The 20,065-nt window shown below is 35.0% G+C and overlaps 2 protein-coding genes across 2 annotated transcripts in view; one reads left to right on the plus strand and one right to left on the minus strand.

Annotated features, from left to right (window-relative positions):
- The window catches only part of LOC145997326 (WD repeat-containing protein on Y chromosome-like), a 151,710-nt gene that overhangs the window by 95,544 nt on the left and 36,101 nt on the right, over positions 1 to 20,065 (plus strand). Inside the window, exon 8 of the mRNA XM_083134243.1 lies at positions 2,289 to 2,660. Coding sequence (XP_082990369.1) covers positions 2,289 to 2,660 — 372 coding nt within the window. The remainder of the gene's footprint in view (positions 1 to 2,288; positions 2,661 to 20,065) is intronic.
- On the minus strand, positions 11,496 to 17,819 carry LOC145997325 (uncharacterized). The gene is made up of 2 exons (XM_083134242.1): positions 17,639 to 17,819; positions 11,496 to 11,925 (listed from the first exon to the last, which is right to left on the minus strand). Exons 1-2 carry the CDS (start codon positions 17,703 to 17,705, stop codon positions 11,561 to 11,563), a joined length of 432 nt encoding a protein of 143 aa, XP_082990368.1. The 5' UTR covers positions 17,706 to 17,819; the 3' UTR covers positions 11,496 to 11,560.

Genomic DNA, 20,065 nt, shown 5'->3' on the forward strand with positions numbered 1-20,065 from the left:
CGCACACCATCCGTGAGTTAGAAGAGAGTATTGTACGAGAAATCGGGAGAATTACAGTAGACGAACTTGCACGTGTAAATGCCAATTTCCTTCGGAGATACCAGGAATGTGTTGCAGCAGAGGGATATCATTTTCAACACCTTCTGTAGTCAAGGTTATTACACAATATGAAAACTGTAATTTTAATAGCCGACTCTAGCGACTGTCGCGACCCCGTTCGCCGAGAAAGACAAGCGCTGACGCCGGGCCGCTTGCCGCCGAGTTTCGTAGCGAATGTCAGGGAATGCTCTGTAGATGGCGGGGAAAGATCTTCCGGTTTGGGCAATTTTCCAATGTAAACAAGTGGAATACAGATCGTCACCGAGCTTATTTTCTTATAAAAGATCGGATACAAAATGGATCACTTGAAATTTTTGAGTGATATAGAGAAACAAAGGTACCTAGAAAAGATTGGTAATTTCCCGGATCACTTGGATGAAGATTTACGGAGAAATAGTAGTCTTTTCCAAGACAATGTTGATCTTCTACCAACAGTTTCGTGTTAAGACTTCTGCAGGTTGAAATAAAGCTTACATAAATTATAAACATTGAAATACTTCAATTTTACAACAGTAAAATGTATACTTTTCGACATTGTGTACGTGTAGTCAAACACAGTCCCTTTAATTTTATCATATGGCTTTTAGAGAGAGCGTCTTCAGGAATTTTTGTAGGGGGTAAAGGCCAGTAATAAAAGTTGAATAGTAGAAATAATAATAATTACAACTGTTATAAATGTTGTACAATAAATAATTACTAAACTAATTAAATAAACAAATTTTATTTTAAATTTATTATTATTTATTAATGCTATTCGAGTGCATATCCAGCACAACAGTTACAATACTGAAATGCACAGTTATTGTATTTTATTATTAACTTTTGCAAGTGTCGTTCAAGAAAAGGATAGAAGTTAGTAAAATGTTACTAGTAAAGTTTACATTGATTACATTAAATTATAATTTTTGGGATTCTGGATGATTATAAACACTTTCAATTTTTAAATATAGTCAACATATGTGCGTTAGACAATTATGATTTTCGAAACACGTAAAATATTTTGATTCGAATTACTTCGGTGATGTAGTGTCGACTATAGAGCCTATTCCCTCGTGTTTGTGTCCAGTCTTTTCGCTTCACTGCCTGAATTCACTGATTTTTCCGTATCGGATCTGTCTGAAAACTATTCATAGATACCAGAGAAGAAATATTTGTTCCCAACCTCGTGTTGTAACCAAAAGCCACACAATGATTGTCGCCTTTTCTTAAGACACTGCCTTTATACCTTTGAACTCCATGTTATTTTATTGAAAACCGGAAGTAAAGTTCTTTTGGGTGCCAGTATCCACCCTTAAGGCTATGCAACCCATAATTAAAATATGCATCGTTTGATGCGTAATTATATCTCACTTGAATGCACTTGCCTGCATAAAAGTTTGTAGCCCAGACCAAACGTTTAGATGCATCATTATATGTGATACACATTAATGCATCAATTGATGCAAATGCCTAGATTATTAATGAATGATAAACATAAAATTAATAGTAAGAAATACGAATTCTTTTTTACTAATCCGTGATGAACTACTTAACGGTTGCTCCTGTCAAGAAACTTAAGATAACATTAAATATAGAACACACATTAAGCTTTCATTTGGATCGTTGAGATCGGACGGTTAGTTCCAGAAATATTGTTTCAAATGTCAACATCCACCATCTTGGCTCGACCATTTCTATTAGCTATCACTTTCAAATGGCAATCATGTTTTTTCGTATCCTACTCACCCATATAACTGTGGCATAAAGGAAAATTAGTACCCCCAAATTATACCAAATTCGTGATTTTGGCCACTTGGCCCATAGACTAGATAGGGAGGCTTCCAATACCCTCTTGAAGTGGTAGAAGCCAAGTGCACCACCGTGCGGAAAGACGGACGTTTCCATCCCGTACATAGGCACACAACAGAAAATGCTGGGGAAGAAATGTCCCTTATGAATACATTATCTAACTATTATTCTCTACAATATCAGTTTAATAATTATCTACGTAAGTCCACAAATATGTGGTGCTTGCGCAATTTTGTCACCTGAGGGACAGCTGCCACTGGTGTACATTAGCAATTTCAGACCTTTCAAAATTTCTAATAAGAACGTTGTTCAATTTTCGATTTTGTTGGGGCGTGAATTCTCTGTTTCAGTGAATAATGATTCTCGTACGAACGGCTTGACACCAAACTTCTATATTCTAGATAATATCGTGTTCGTCCGACCCAGACACAGCTGTGGTGATAGGTTGCACCATCCCCGTGCACGGAGAACAGCTGAAAGAAACTGCACTTCTTGTACGCCACGGTCACCAAATAGTGATCCCAGCAAAGAGGCGACCAAGGTTTGATGAGAAGGTGTTGAGAGTGCCTTACGGAGTCCGTACTCTGGCGGTGTGGGACGAGAAGAAGATCTTAGCTGCAGGAGGGATCGACAGGATTATCAGGGTGTGGAATATGTTCATGCACGGAAAGCCAGCCGGATACCTTCGTGGCCACACATCGCCCATATACTGCATCCAGTTCCACCATGCTCTTGAAGTCCTCATCAGTATATCTGCGATGAAAAGTATCAAGGTAGGTGATTTAAGTTACTACTATTGTGCTACTGTAAGTCTACACTTCTCTGGCCGTGTCCGAAAGATGCAAGACCGTACTTGAAGCGAACATCCTCCCAGAATGGTCTCGTAGTTCGGTCTTGAAATCGTGGACTGGAATTGAAAATCTTTCGAATTGTACTTCGACTGCAGCACCAAATACAATCAGTAGATAAAACTGAGGACACATTGTTTTCCCAGTGTTTTAAACCCTTGTTTTTCACCACAAAAATCACATAGAATATTCAAATGTTCTTATACACAGAGAAAAATGTTTGTTTGGATTAACCAAAAAAATGGTAGTGGCAAACAAATAGTTTGTTTAAATAGGCGCCAACCAAACAATTGTTCACCAGTACCAAAAGATTTGGTCAAGTTCTATTTGTTTATCGTAAACAATTTTTTTGTTACCAATACCAAATATTATTTTGGTAAATCGAACCAAATCGAGCCAATTTGTTTAGGAAAACCAAATATTTTAGTCAAAATTACCAAAATTTCCCCTTTTACCAAATGTTTTTACTTAAGGTTACCAAATGATTTGTTTTGGGTAACAAAATAATTTATTCAAAATTACCAAATCTGGTTAATTTTATCTTGCATTGTTGTTTATCATTACCAAAAATTTTGTTACAGGAACAAAATAATTTAGTAACATCTACTAAATTTACCTGATGTTACCAAGTAGTTTTATTTATGTTTACCAAATGATTTGTTTAGAATAACAAAATGATATTCAGAATTACTAAATCTGGCTAATGTTAGTGCATTTATATAATTTCCAAATTATGTCTAGAGAAAACAATGTTAAGCATGACTACATAGTTTAGTACCTGGAATGTTAACATCTTTAGAGCTAAGAAACAAAATCATGAGGAAACCATAAGCATAAAACTGGATATATTTTGAAAATTTGACTTTTTACACAATTCTTATTTATTGTATATATTTATTATATGAAGAACTTAGGTGTAAAATATGGGAAGTGACTTTTTGATCATTCCTTCATTTTCTAAGAGACAAGGTTATTAGAAACTATACTGTAGATAAATTGTTTTCATGCTATGTTTACCAATTTCAGAAGGTTTCACTGACCAATGCAAATTGTATGACCTGGAAATTTCACTCTAAAATTGAAGGATAGCATATTTTACTTTGCAACTCAAAAATGACCAAAATGTCGCCATGTTTTACATCCAAGCCTGCATGTAAGTAAAATAAAAGCACGCGATCGACAATTAATTTCCTAGCAATGTCTATACAGTATAACAAGTCTGTTCACCGGTGGTATACCATGTAACATATGAGAATGAGCCTCTGTAAAAGAATGCAGATTTCCCCATTTCAGGCCAGAACTTTAGCAGAAAAACTAGTAGATATTGAAAGTTGGCCACTTGACACAATCACGGATCCAGCTGCGTAAAGGATATCAAATGAGACCATTCGATGGGTTTTTCAATTACAGACTTTTGCAGTTCAAAACTTTTTTAAAAAAATTCTCAGTATAAAGTGTACATCCAAGAAGAACAAGCATTTTACTCTGATAAGCTGATCAGAGTAATTTACCTATCTCCGCGTAACCGCAAAACAGATATCTTTATATACAACGTAGAACAAGCATTTTCAAATGTTTCAATGCAATTCCTTACCATATTCTGAGAATATGAAAATTGGAAAAATACTTCATATCATAAAATTCATATACAATTAAAACAAATTTATCTCAATTCCTCATTGCATGAGGCATACAGTGAACACATGCAACATAAAAATATATGAGAAGAAATAGCATCAGGATAAAATAAAATGTACAGGTTATACAATTTTAAAAATATATTTATACTTAGTCTCCTTACTTGCAGTGAGTACAATGTTTAAATACAAATAAATATGCCATCAGAGAAAATAATAAAATTACCCAAATTGATACACAATGAACATAACATTACAAATGCCTCACATCCATAATACATACATAATGAAAGTGGAAATATGAACAAAGGTGATGATAAATACAATTAGAACAAACAAGTTTTAATATATATACTTGAGTCTCCTTACTTGCAGTGAGTACAATGTTTAAATACAAATAAATATGCCATCAGAGAAAATAATAAAATTACCCAAATTGATACAAAATGAACATAACATTACAAATGCCTCACATCCATAATACATACATAATGAAAGTGGAAATATGAACAAAGGTGATAATAAATACAATTAGAACAAACAAATTTTAATATTTATACTTAAGTCTCCTTACTTGCAGTGAGTACAATGTTTAAATACAAATATGCCATCAGAGAAAATAATTAAATTACCCAAATTGATACAAAATGAACATAACATTACAAATGAGTCTCATCCATAATACATACATAATGAAAAGTGGAAATATAAACAAAGGTGAATAATGAAAAGATTCTCCCAGGCTATTGAACAGGTGAGTTGGGAAAAGATTACAAGCTTTTACCCTGAAGATGAGAGTGATGTTAGCTCTCGAAAGCTTTGAATTCTTTCCACAACTCACCTGGTTGACAGCCCGAGAGAATCTTTTCATCATCGTCACCAGGAAATCTTTTCCTTAAAGGTGAAGAATTTAACTACACGGCATTCCTTAGAGGAACATACCTGTCATCCTTTACATGTACAAAACATGTTGGATTGTGTTCAATGAGAGCACTGTGTGCAACACAAGTATATCTTCTTGTTGTACATACTTTATATGCATGAATATGGTTATTGAAACTGATTGTTTCCAATTCGCTGCACACAAAATAAACAGAAGAGTCCTGATCAGCTAAAATATCAATTATTTCACCAAATTGTGGGAAGTCATCTCTTATGACAGTAACTAATATCATTCCTTGTTTGTATAATGTTCCCTTTGCAGTTACATGATTAAGCCTATTCACTTTTGCAGACAGCTTTGTAAGCATGAAATCGGAGATTTCTGCAAAATAGGAAAGAGATGCTGTTTCTATTTCAGCACCTGGTCCAAAAGAAATCAAGGGAGTGTTAAAACCTCTTTGTGATACATATCGTTCTGCCTGCTGCAACTGATGCTTGAAACTTAGCGTAAAAGTAACATTTTTCCTTGTAGTTACTACAGAAGAGATTGTTTTAAAAACACTGTGTTTGGATTCAAATCTCATGCACCAAATGTTAATTAAAGGACCTGACTGGCGCATCACTTCAGGGTAGTGACACATGAAATGGTGTTTAGGTTTCAGTGGCTCCTGAAACAAATTTAAGTACATTTCATGGTGTTCCTCAATGAGACAACCCAGCAGTTTATCACACCCAAGTTGATAAGATGGTGCTGTTACTAGATCTATTATTTGTCTTAATGTACAATAGAAATACCACACTTCATCCTCATCTGGAACAAGATCTCCAATTATGAGTCCCAGATACCTAACAAGAAAAAGCATCTGTGCTGCAGACATATTCAAACTCTTCTTCTTTAAATTGTCCATTGTAATTATTGGTGGTCTGTTGCTTTGTTCATGAACACCAACATCTAGAGCTTGAATACGAGAATTCAACATGTCAAGCGTAAAGAGCCTCAAAGTTATAATGTAATGTCTCATAACATTTAGAAGATCATACACACAAACACCCTCAAACAAATCATGCATTATATCAACTGAATAGTTTTCTGTCACATGGAAAGATGGAATTTCATTAAACACACACTCTTCTTTAATACCAGTTGCAGATAAATTTTTAATAGCAATATCTTCACTATAATTACATCTACTTCTTAAAACCTCATTACCTACGTCAATGCTGCGTTGCAGCCGGTCTTTGGATATTTTACAGAATCGACATGAATGCAAAGAAGAGAAACTTTCAACATAACCAAGAATACCATGGAGTCCTAAGTTGTCTCCACATATAAGTCCAATAGCGAAAAAAATTCTTTCTTCTCCTTGTTCTGTGTTTATTGATATGCCTTCATTTTCAAGAAATATCAACTCCTGAATCAAGACCCTGAATGTAGCATTATTTCCAAGTTGTACTCTGTCTGATGAATGGAAGAGCAAAACTAAAAAAATATTTTCCAGTAGTGAACGGAACTCAGGAGGCATACATGGAATGCTTGCATATACTGCCCCTAACTTATGAATCCCTGCATGTGATCCTAGTGGATTGCCAGTCTCAAATTCATCAAAATAGATTAACAATGGCAATACTTTTTTGTTTTCAAATAGCTCTACCTTTTTCTTCCATAATTTGGCTTGGATGAAATTTGACAATGTATCTGATTGCAACAACTGTGCAACATAATCAAAAACTCTTTCAAATACAAAAGGGATAGAGAAAAGCAGAGTCAGAATATTATGTAGGGGAATGAAATGTCCTTTGGATTGCACTGGAGTAAGGACACGTTTGCCAGAAATGACTCTGTTTTCTAACCTTGTTCCTATCACATATTCAATAGGCCTAACCAAATATTTATTGCTCTCTAAATACTTTATTCTTAAATATTCCGATGACAAGCCATCGAAAGCATTCTCTAGCAAACCAAGTTTTCTTACAACTGATTCTTGATTTATTGGGTTTGGTGACTGAAATGCTGCCTTAACTTCTGTTTGTAGGGATGACAATAGAGGTCCATAGAAGTTTGTTACCATTGATATAATGTGTTGGATCTGTGACCTAGTTAAATCTGCTCTTGCATACAACTGTGAAATGAATGTTACACATTCCAACTGAATGTTTTCCCCAAATAAGTTATCATCAATTAATTGAAGGTGTGTATCTATACCCTGATCATTAGTTGGTTCACTGCTTTCAAATTCAGCAGGCACATCAGAACTTGCAGTATTTTCAATATCAGAACTTGCAGTAATTTCAATATCACAACCTGCATGATGTGTTCTCCTGTGGTGTTTCCTAAATGATTTTATGCCAATGAAGTCTCGTAAACAACCATCATCACGACATTTGAATACACCATTTGAAGATATCATGTGCTGAAATTTTAAGTGCAATATTAGTGCAGAAAAATTTGGATAATGGTTGTTACAAATATAACACAACACCATTTTGTACTATATGGTAAAACACACAAATCTGAATTTGTTACATATGACAACAGTCTACCCTTACATCTAGGTTTAGGCTTAATATATTTCACTATATTACTAACATTGCAAGTAAGTTCTCATTAAAAAAGAGCATTCATAACAAGAAATCACAATCCAATGAGGTCAATCAGTAAAGTGTTCACCGACATAATGTGCTTGTCAGATTTTGTAGAAATGTTGTACACACATTTTTGAAGCAGAAGCCACAAGTGTTCTCCCTCTCTTGGGTATTCGGCATTCAGAGTGAAGAAACTCTTGAAGCAGATGTCTACTGCCTTCAGCACGCTATCAAACAAGTACCAAGTACTATTGATTATTGCATATGAAGCAGTAATGCTTCTCAAAGAAGGTCCCACCAAAATCACAAGCGGTTGTCTTGTGAGACCATATGAGGCCAATTTCCTATTCTTGTCTTCAATGAATTGCTCAACATCTCCAATTCCCTACAAATTAAATTTTTTTTGGCAAATTAATACAGCTGGGAGGATCAACACAAGTAAAAGAAAACAAAATTATTGCTTAAACATAATTCCCTTGGCTTTCAAGTTATGAAATGAATTATCGAAAATATTAATTATGCAAGTTAACAACAAATACACTCTGCATACCTAATGATCCACCTAAAATACTACCTGCATCTGTTTCCATAAGCATAGCATAAGCTTGGTAAGTATATTTTGAAATATCAGAGATAAAGTTATAAATACATACATAAACATATATAAACTTGTAAAGCAGGCTTAATATGAGACATTTGCATTAAACAGCTTGGTACATTAACTATCCTAAAACTTTTTAACATGCCTCAATATCTCCAATTTACCATATATTATTAAAAAATCCAAATGCTGAAATTTGAAATATTTACAATAACAAAATCTACATGTATTTATTCTTGATGTCATATTTACTTAATATATCTGCAATTCAAACATGGCCTGAAATAATTAGTTTATAAGTTATTAAGCCTTAATAGTTACCTTTATGTGACAGACAAAGCTATCCTGAGACTCCTTCACAGTTGGTTTCCAAGTTTTCTTATGCCTTATCTGGGTAGTTGAACGGCACAACTGACTCAGCAAAATCAGTATTATAGCTGCTTTAGTATCTGAAAAAATATTGTTGGCATTACAATTTATCCTATTGACAGAGGTTATTTTTCTCATCCATTGCTGTACGTGGCAAATACTTCTTTTAAAAAAAGAAAATAATTTTCGAGTTTGAAAGAAAAAATCTGCAGTGCAAGTTGAGTGCAAATTATTTGATTCTTGGTGTTTTCAAGTGACAATCAACAATTAATATGTACATTGAAGGAAAGTTACAAGAGGCTACATTATCAAAATATGTCCACATATTACACACTGGTTGCTATAACTTTCATATGATATAATCTCCATGAATGAAGGGGAACTAAGTATTTGATGAAAGTTAATATTTAAGCCTAAAATAAATTTTAAAAATCTACATTGCATAATAGCAAGGAAAATAAATCATGAAGTTATTACCTCTTGTAGCAGATTCATCGTCTAAGACACTTAAAAGTTCTACTGATGCATCATCTTTGAGCCTGTCAACCATTAAGTTTGTCAGCTTCTTAGATATAGACTCCCATTCTGCAAATAATGGTCTGTGATTGGGAAAAATTCTCTTGAAGTCTAGATCAATCTGTGAAAATTAAAAAACATTAATACAATGTCTCATCTTCATACAAAGTCTTATCTACCTATCTAAAGTCACTATTTGTGCTCTCTTTATGCACAGGTAGGCTAATCAGAGCTGGACCTACAGTTTAATGCAGAATCTGAACTACCCAAACACACTGTAGCAGAGTTCATTAACATGTGACAATATAGTTTGTCCCCCCCCCCCTCTTTAATGGCTGCTGTAGTTTGATAGAGAGGATCTCCGAGTATAAACATTGTGTTGTGAAAAGGGCGTTGAAGTGGCAAAACATTTGTGTAAAAGAGTCACAGCAAAGTGTAATCTAAATGTACAGGGTTTGACATGGTGTAAATTTAAGTTAGGTATCCTCTGAAAGGAAGTGTTTTTATGTGACCAATTTTTTTTTTGGAGTTTTCACATTCTTACGTTAGTCGTTTACATACCATTGACTGCATACGCTTTCTCGAAATGCCCCATGAAATGAATGACATAAGTGCACTTCATAAATGTGATTGAGACAAATGTCACCCCTTCCCATCCCTTAAAAAGGCAAGGAATATGATCTCTACAGCGTAGCCATGGTGCTAGAAGTTCACTTTGAATCAGCAGCCACCAACAATTCAACTAATGAAAGAACAATGATGTCTGAGATATGCTTACCAGTGTGTAGCCTAGAGGTTGTTTCAATGCTGGCCACAATGATAACACTTCCTGTACAGTTTTACTCTCTTGCCTGGAACGAAATTTGAATGTCTTCTTCCAGTGTTCAATTACATCATTCCATGGCTCAACATTGTATTGAAGCCATGCTTTGCTGTCAGTGTTTTCATCATAATCTGGAAGGTAATGGAAATATACACAATATTGAGGTTAACAACAAACTCTAGAAGTTACTAGAATAGTACACAAGATTGATTGATTTGGTGTTTTAAGTCCACTTTATGCACAGTAAGGATAACTGGGACTGAACCTACAGTTTAAAGTGGGATCCGAACCACCATGAGCCTCCACCGGGTACCGAACCCGGTACAATAGTGCACAAGAATAAGCCTACCATAAAAAAACTGTAATACTGACATTCACATAATTTAAGAACTTCTACAGTGGCATTTACAGTATATTCAATTATCCAGCTTACCTGTCAAACCATCTTCCACAGAACTGGTGTCCGGTATATGTTGGTTACGCTGTCTCACAGCACCTATTACACCACTTCTACGTAATGTTCTCCTGGTATTTCGGTATCGATCCACAAGTTTTCCTTTCGAAATTTTCTGATCTGGTCCTTGAGCCTTTGGTTCTATGTAATAAATTTCCTGCAAAACATTTAAGTTCTGTCAAACACACAAGTTAACTAGAATCAATAAATATGAACATTGAATGTCTAAAACAATTTTGTGAAAATATATTAAGATGTATAATGTCTTATACATCTATACATATCTAATAGACATTAGTTTGGCTTAAGTTCAAAGAAACCTCACTATGCTAGTTCAATTAGACATATGTACATAGTGACTAAGTACAACATGTTATTTTTTATTTAAAAAAATAAAAATACTTTTAACAGCACTAGAATGGTTCAGTCAGATTGGAATTATACTTGAATAAACAAACAAAACATATTTGTACCTTAGTCACTCAAAATCAGCCTTTACTTACAATTCAGTAGCATTTCATATACAAAAAAGTAATCTCATTTAATCTAGCAACGTAAAGATTTAACTTCATCCTGTGTCTTACCTTTTGCTCTGTTGGAAAAACCTCTGTAATTTTGATACTCAAATCCAGGAATACCTCGTTCGATAAATGGGTATTTATTTGTAGGAAATGGTCGACAATCAGTGACACTAGTTGTCGCCTATTTTGTGCACTCAGGCGACGAGAGAGAGAGAGAGAGAGAGAGAGAGAGAGAGAGAGAGAGAGAGAGAGAGAGAGAGAGAGAGAGAGAGAGAGAGAGAGAGAGAGAGAGAGAGAGAGAGAGAGAGAGAGAGAGAGAGAGAGAGAGAGAGAGAGAGAGACAGAGACAGATTGAGATTTTCCTGAATGTGAAACTTTAGTCTGCACATGCATGTAACCTAAGAAGTTTCCCCAATATTCACATACGAAGATTACATAATTAAATTTTGGGCATAAAACTTACAAAGTCTGATAACTTCATTATTTTACAGAGCGGCTGTTGTGCATCATCATTAATGTTCAAAACAGTAGGTTGCCTTTTTCTGCATGGTTCAGATACTTCTTCCTTCTGTAAGGAATTATCATTATCTGAAGTAATTTCTAGTGGATCATGCTCGAGATTTATGTTTGAGTCTGTAAAGGACACTGAGCCATCATCCATCACACTGCATGTTACATAATTATCTATTCCTCTGAATTCTCTCCACTTTGTAAGAAACTTTGCTCTTGTTCCAATTTTGGGGATTAACTTGCCAATCAACTCTTCTGTGAGGACATTAAATGCCTCATCATCAATTTCTTCTTCTGAAATTAAAAAAATATTCAAAAATAGGTCTACATTACACTGGTGTGTTAATAACTATTGAAGTATCATTTACCAACAGGTTTGAAGTGTAAGTTCAAATGTGCAAAAATATTTTAGCTATTTTAAGTAAATTGTCTCTTGCAGTTAGTTAATTTTATGTCGGAAACTATTTTTTCCAGGAATTTTACTTTCGACCCTCACATTTTACTGAGACAAAACTATCCATTATTAGTTTTGGTTCTTGCACTCAGTGAATAGTATGAAAATTTTAATAAAATTAACCCATGGCACAACAGACCATAAGGACCTATGCCTACATACATACTGTTGGCTTTACTCCCACCTGTCGAGGTAAAGTTTCTTTCACCAGGTTACATTATTCATTTGTAATTCCCCAGTTTCCTAATGACACACAGACAGAAACCTCAAGAGAAAAGTTATGCTTTAAACCAGGATTCGAACCTGCATGCATCTCATAGCTGGAGCCCAAAGCATGACACCTTAGACCTCACGAATATGGTGCAGGACATGAATATTGCAATATTTTGAACAAAGTCTTATTTGGAAAGTTAATTAATTCACAGAAATATATTACTGTACAAACATGCAAGTTCTCTGATTATGCGTAACAGCAAATTATAAATTTCAACGCAAATATTATGGAATATCTTAAATTACAGGAAAACTTATTTAGAGGGTAAATATAGTTGCTACAAGAAAAGGGTATCTTAAGTCCTATCTTTTCCTTTAAGGAATAATTCATTCCCTGTAAATTTATTTTGTTATTAGTTCCATGTGACACCACATGGAATCGCTCTACAGTGCAAATAATCACTTCTGTATATATTATGCAAATTAAGGAATGATTGCTGCGTGATGGCTATGCACACCTATATATAACATTCCTATTGTGATTTGGACAAGTATAGAGCTATGAACAAGTTAAATATGTGTAGAACATTGCAATTTACATATTATTGCTTTTCAAATTTCTTAATTAAAAATGTGCATGTACTCAGCTCTGTTCTCAACATATTTTCTGATGCAGGGAGGAATTTTGTCTACTTTTAGAAAATAAAATTTCATTTCAGAAAGGCAAGTACTTTACCAGATGGTTAGAATAGCAGAAAGAGTTTCCGCAGGAAAATTATTTTCATCACATAGTTACTTCATTCACTGACATGGATCTACACAGAACCTTAAGTAATAATTATTTCAATTAGGTTGAGAGATTCTTGAACCTGCCTAACCTACATACCATATTTATTTTTGCCTGAAATTATTTTTTAAGAGATGCATAGAATTTGACTGCTTAATCTAACAACCAGTGCAAATTAAGATGAAATATAATCTGAGAGTTTAGCCAGTCTCACTTGCTCACTTGCCGATCCACCTCAGACTGGAAACTATCATAAAATATTTTTACGCCCTCAGTTCGCAAAGGCAGCAAGAGGGGGGAAGGGGAGGGGGTCCTCACATGATCCTTAAAACAATGGCAACTGAACAAACTATATACCACTGCACAAGTTTAGATGCTAATAACTGTTGAATAAAGTGAAAAGTAATGTTTTCTCCAAAACTAATAAGAGAATAATGTTGGCTCTGTTGAAAAATGCTGCACATGTAGTTCGTAGCAGTCAATGAGTGCATAATATTTCAAGTTGATGTACCACTGATAGCAGTTAACGGACACACTAGTATAAAGTTTCAGTACTCTTACATTACAACAGAGGCTGCATATTCTAATGAATTCCTTCTCCATACAGTTTTGAAATATATTCCCCAATATGGACTAGTCAAATTAATTACATGAACTTCACAACAATATTCAAAATGCAGAAACTCATTCTGTTACGAAAATGTATATCTCAGAAATGAACACAAGTAAGTACCTCATCAGATTGTTAGAATAGCAGAAACTGTTTTTGCAGGAAAATTATTTTCATCATGTAGTTACATGCTATTTCTCTCACTACCATGGATCTATAAGTTAAATTATTTACACAGAACCTTAAGTGTGTGGTTTAACAATTCAACGATCCTTAAGTAAGGAAGCTAGAAGGAAGGAAGTGAGGACAGACCTAAGTGCCTTGTGAGACTTGCATTAACCTTTGTACAAAAATAAATCCCCACTCACAGACAAATGGAGAAAACATAATTACTAATCCAGTGAGAGACTCCAGAATTTTACACTTAAAGTGATTTAGAAAATTAATGCGTAAGTCAACTTTGAATATGCAATCACAGTTGATTTGTGGTTGTATTTTTCACCAGAAATTCCACAATCATATGTGCAAAAGGTTTAAATCTAGATGCTTTTATTTTCAGAATTTCAAACCATGCTCTTTTGGAACTATATTATGATTCATGTTAAAGAATACTGGGTTCTGCACAATACTCTTTGCTTGAGATGCATTTTTGTTAAAAAAACAAACGACAATTTGTACTGCTACTGCAAGTGTCACATGACATACGATTGAAGGGGTACGTTAATAATTCTGGTTTAGGGCTGTTAGCATTAAAATTACTTCTGTAAATACTTCCAACATGTGACAATGCAATTCCTGGTTTCAGCACTATCTGCTCTTCTCATCACCTGATGAAGGTAGTTGTGGTCAATATTAACAAAAAATCTCATACAAGGCAATCTGTATCTCATTTAAAAATGAACGTTTTCATTCACCAGGTGGTGAGAAGAACAGAAATCAGTGCTTGCATCAATGTATGTACTCAGGTTCTTAAATAAAAATTTCACACATTCTCAAAAACTTTCATTAAATCACTCAAAAGAGACAGTAAAATATTATTAAAATAAAATGTCAATGTAATTATTTAGGCCTTGACTATTTTCACCAGATGGTGAGAATAGCATTATGACTATCTTCACTAGGTGGTGAAAATAGCATGTGGGTCTATTTTCACAAGGGAATGAGAACAGCGTATGTGGCTATATTAACCAGGAAAATAATTACCTGAATCATACCACAATATTGTCCTATCTCATTTTACTATATTCATTTGCAGTGTTGATAACTTACTGCTAAAAAGGTATTTTAAATTAAAAATGGGTGTTGCTACTACTGTGACCACGTAGTGAGAATAGCAGAAAGTGCTGAAGACCGGGAATTACATGATCACATGATGGGAAGTATTTACAGAAGTAATTTGAATGCTAATATCACTAAACCTGACCTGCCTAAACTAACAACGAAAGCATTTAGGAATGTAATATCCTTCATACTCATGTGACATATTGGCAGCACCAGTCCATCATGTGGTATTTTCCCAACTCCATGTCAAACAAAAGAAAATATTTGTCTCCTGCATGAAAATAATTGCACACAGACGTAAGCTTCGTACACAAGTATTTATCTAAGTAATTCTAATGCTAATAGCACTATTCCTTACCTGCCTAACCTAACAATGAAAGCATTTAAAACGTAATACCCCCTCACCCTCATGTGACACATTGGCAGCACCAGTCCATTGTGCGGTATTTTCCCAACTCCATGGCATACAGAAAAAAAATACTTATCTACTGCACGAAAATAATTGCACACATACGTAAGCTTCGTACACAAGTATTGGAACGACTTGAGATGACCGGACCCCTCTCCGATTTTCTTCATATTTGGGATACTCACTAATTGAGGCTTCCTAATCACGAATCTGAAGTTAAAATTTGTCGGAAACATCTAGAAATTGCAAAATAAGCTAAAATAAGGAGTTAGTTTTCGGAATGGAAACTGTCGATTTTCGTGATTTTATTTGTTTCACAACCAAATTCCTGATACTATCACAACACCAAATTTTAACTATGTTTGCCTAACCTAACCGAAACTAACCTAACCACGCGCCAATGGTTCAGTAAGTATGAGCAGTACTATAAAAATCGGAGAGCGGTCCGGTTGCGAAAATTGATTTGCTTATTTTGCAATTTCTAGACGTTTCCGACAAATTTTAACTTTAGATTCATGATTAGGATGCCTCAATTAATGAGTATGTCAAATATGAAGAAAATCGGAGGGGTCCGGTCATCTCAAGTCATACCCAAGTATTTACCGAAGTAATTTTAATGCTAATAGCACTAAACCTGACCTGCCTAACCTAACAATGAAAGCAATTGGGAACATAATAGCCCCTCATACTCATGTGACATATTGGCAGCACCAGTCCATTGTGTGGTATTTTCCCAACTCCATGGCATGCAGAAAAAAAAGTACTTTGTTTCCTGCACGAAAATAATTGCACACAGACGTAAGCTTTGTACACATCAGCAACCAAAGAATACACACATCGATGTAGCAGGCCACGCCAGGTTGTAGATCATGCACATAGTTTAAAATCTTGTGAAAATAACTCAAAAGGTAGCTTCACCACCTGGTGAAAATAGTCACTCAGAATTATTAACACAGAGTAACAGGCTTCATCAGGTGGTAAAACTACATTTTGTTCTATTTTCAGAAAGTCACATTATTTTTCATGTCTACCTTGTATGAAATTTCTCTTTTGGTACCTCTACCAAAAAAATAATCCATTAGCACCTTTCTAAAAAAATAATGAGTGGGAAATTTCTGTAGTTGAGTATGTTAGTCAGGTTTCAATAGCTCTCTCATATTAATCTTGATTTTTACATTTTCCAGCTAGTTACTTAACTTTGAAATCAATTGATTGAGTGAAATATTAGCCATAATTTAGTAAAAGTTCCTTACTTTACATAATATTCTGCAGAAATGCTTTTTTCATTTACAGGCTGCAGCACCGTAACATGTCCAAGAATTTCAATTTTCACCAATACTAATTTTGAATGGTAAATTATCACACAACACATACAGTTTCAACTAAAAAATTATTAATTGAAACTTGCTGTGTAATCATCATTTTTGATAATATTAAAGACTACAAAAAAAAAAAAAGATTTAAGGCACGTGCTACATGCAGTATCCCCTCGCGGTGAAATAAAATCTCATGAAAGTAACACATTTTCTTCAAATAAACTGTTCTAATTTTCTGTAATTTGCATTTGGATGGAAGTTGCAGAAAACTTAAATTGCAAAGATAGAAGTCTAGACCTAGGGGCACTTTAAACCATGTGGCAACTATCTTGCAATAGTACAAACACGCATGCTGCACACAAACAAAATAATCTATCTCGAAATTTGCTCTCTATCATAATAATTTTATGCCAGATGCATATTGGTGTAAATGCTTGAGAATACTAAATAATAATAATAATAATAAAATCGCCTTTATTGGAGCGGGCGTGTTTCGGCCTCTAGGGCCGTTCTTACAACATAGCCTTGTTTGAAAAAGACGCCATCTTCATAAATATTAGATACATTGTGAACTCGTGGATGATGATAACATTAATTTTGATCACATAAAGCCAAATATGTAAATGCTTTCACACTAGATGGAGTACATTTCCTGGTATAGGTGTACAGCACATAATGGCTATGAACTTGCCTAAATAAGGTTATGTGAATACGAAAAAGTGCTACTTTCGTTAGGTGGATGAAAATTACAAATAACTGTGCATATATACATAAATATATATTCAACTCGCTCTACTATAATGAACGTAGTTAATACTCAGAAGTTCCTTTTTGGCCAACCACTACCACCACGTGGCAACGAAGAAAAGAAAAAAGAAATATAATTAGCCTGAAACTTGAATTTTACCTTAAATTATTAATATAATTATTCACTTACCTCGGAAAATCTCGATAAGTGGAGCCAAGCCCCAACTTTCTAATCTCGACTTCACAACATCATCCATTATGAGGGGGAAAAATATTTCTTCTGTTCCGTGGTCCGTATTTTCAGTCCGACGAGCTCGACCACCAAAATCCTAAAGAAATGACCTAGCCTAGACAAAGACTGTCTTTGCCTTGTGGTCACTCGCACTCGTGTTTTGCGCATGCGCTGAGAACAGTCCTGACGCACAAAATTCACTGAAATTAGTGATGGGTCGTTCGTGAACGAGTCGTTCAAAAGTAACGACTCTCTCTTGTGAGCGGTGAACGACTCGTTCACCAGAATTGAACGACACGTTCAAAGAGTCGTATGTGTGCCACGACTCCTCCGCCCGCCAAGCAACTATTATTCCATTATTCCCTCTCCTTTCCACGAATTTTGCGAGGAAGGCGCATGCGCAAGTGTATACTCGCCTGGCGGCCGGAATTTTTTAAAGAAAGCAAGTCGATTCTGCGGGCAGCAAATGGGGACTGGAGAGGAGAGGAAGGGGGGGTCCTCTCTGTTCCTTTTCCCTTCCCCTAGTTGAGTAAAGCTGGCTGAAATGTGCCGTGTACGATGAGAGGGGAAGGAGCATGCTCGCGAGTCGACTCTTTCCTTCGTTCAAAGAGTCGTGGCACACTTTAGCGACTCTTTGAACGAAGGAAAGAGTCGACTCGCGAGCTCGCGAGTGTTGTTTGCAGAGAGAGAGAGCGCGCAACTTCAGCCCATGACGGGCAGCGAAGAACAGCCAACAAATTTGTCCTGTAGTTTCAAGTTCGGCCAAACCATTAGCGCTAAAATTACAAGAAATTAAATGTTAGTAAAAAATATTAGGGGAGTCTTGTAAAGATTTTGGGAAGGTGTTAGGCACAGACCTCTTGATTACAATATTCCGATTAGCCTATTTTGAGTTGTTATTGTTTAAGTCCACTTTATGTGCAGATAGGATAGTCGGGACGGACCTACAGTTTAAAGTGGGATCCGAACCTCCACTTTGTATTGAACACGGTACCCCTTGATTACCGGCGACGTTATAACTACGCCATCAGGGAGACCCGATTAGCCTATTGGAGCATAAAAGTGGACTTATAACAATTTTTGCCAAGCAAACCATTTTAATACATGACAGCGTTAACCACTATGCTATTAAAGTGAATCAGAAAAGGCAGGCAGTAATTTATAATTTGCAACACAAAATACTTAGTGTGGAAAGCGATTGTTACTTTTAATTATTTTCTAAAGCGCCGGCCTCCATGGTGGAGTGGTTAGTACACCTCATTACTCATCCTGATCTTCGCGATTACCCAAAAAAAGAGACAGAAAGGCGAAGTAAAATAAACCAAATCAATCAACCAATCATTATTTTCTAAAGCAAGATCAAAGACAATAAACACCTTTTGTTTTATGTTACTCCAAATCCAAAAATGACGTAATACAAGCAGCAAGCACAAGTTCAAATGATAAACCTTTAGTGAAAATAACAAACATGTATTAAAACAAAAATTATAACTTACAATTTTTTATATTCAGTTAAGAATTACCTAATAGAACAAACCACATGATAATGAATTAATTATAAGTGGACTCGTGAAATGAAGGTCTTTTTATATTTGAATACTACATTATGTTCTGTTTTTCTGATTTTTTAATAAAGAACCTGAGAGACAAACACACGCTCACACACGCAGTTATACATAATTTCTTATAATCCGATCTATAATAGATATTCAATTTGTTATAACATTAATTTAATATATTTTGTGTAATACAAGGAACAAATTTGAAATTATGCGGGGAACGGTGGGGATTTCCCCTCTAACGATCATATCATGCAATTTCCCTCTCTTTCTCTCTGTATGCATGTGTACATACATATACTTATATATTATACACGTGAGATTAGAAGATTAAAATTTAAATCACATTGAAATGATAACGTTATTAGAGACGAATCACAAATTTACACCAATAGAAACACAGCATTATATACAAAATAAAAGTAAAACACAAATGAAAAGCAAAGATAAATATGAAAATTCAGTGCGCAAAATCATTGCAAAACAAAAATGCAATCAATAAAATTAATATTGACAAAACTAACTCAAGTATTCTATAATGTATGTGGTTAGCACATCAAGGGTCTCGAGAAATATAGTTTAAGGGATGTAAGGGATGATCCTTCCACGTAGTACACCCAATTGTCAACCTCAGTTCCACATAGTACACCCTGGACTGCATTTTGCAGACTAACGAGGCTCTGGCGTCTATACCTACGGCCAGTATAATTTTCGTAGGAATGTGTGTGTGTGTGTGTTGTCCTGTGTTTTGTCCTTATGTGTGCAGAGCGCCTTTACAGCCTCAGCTTTTAACCGGTCAGATTATTTTAATATTTTAGTTACTACA

The sequence above is a fragment of the Lepisma saccharinum genome, chromosome 13 (genome assembly GCF_977018435.1).
Source record: "Lepisma saccharinum chromosome 13, izLepSacc3.1, whole genome shotgun sequence".
In the NCBI taxonomy this organism is placed as follows: Eukaryota; Metazoa; Arthropoda; class Insecta; order Zygentoma; family Lepismatidae; genus Lepisma; species Lepisma saccharinum.

What these genes read in the sequence shown, in the direction of transcription:
- LOC145997325 (XM_083134242.1), bottom strand. Translation starts at nt 17,705, where the DNA reads ATGGATGATGTTGTGAAGTCGAGATTAGAAAGTTGGGGCTTGGCTCCA. An exon ending in ACTTATCGAGATTTTCCGAG is followed by an intron (nt 11,926 to 17,638) that starts GTAAGTGAATAA and finishes TTTTAATTTCAG; the next exon opens with AAGAAGAAATTGATGATGAG.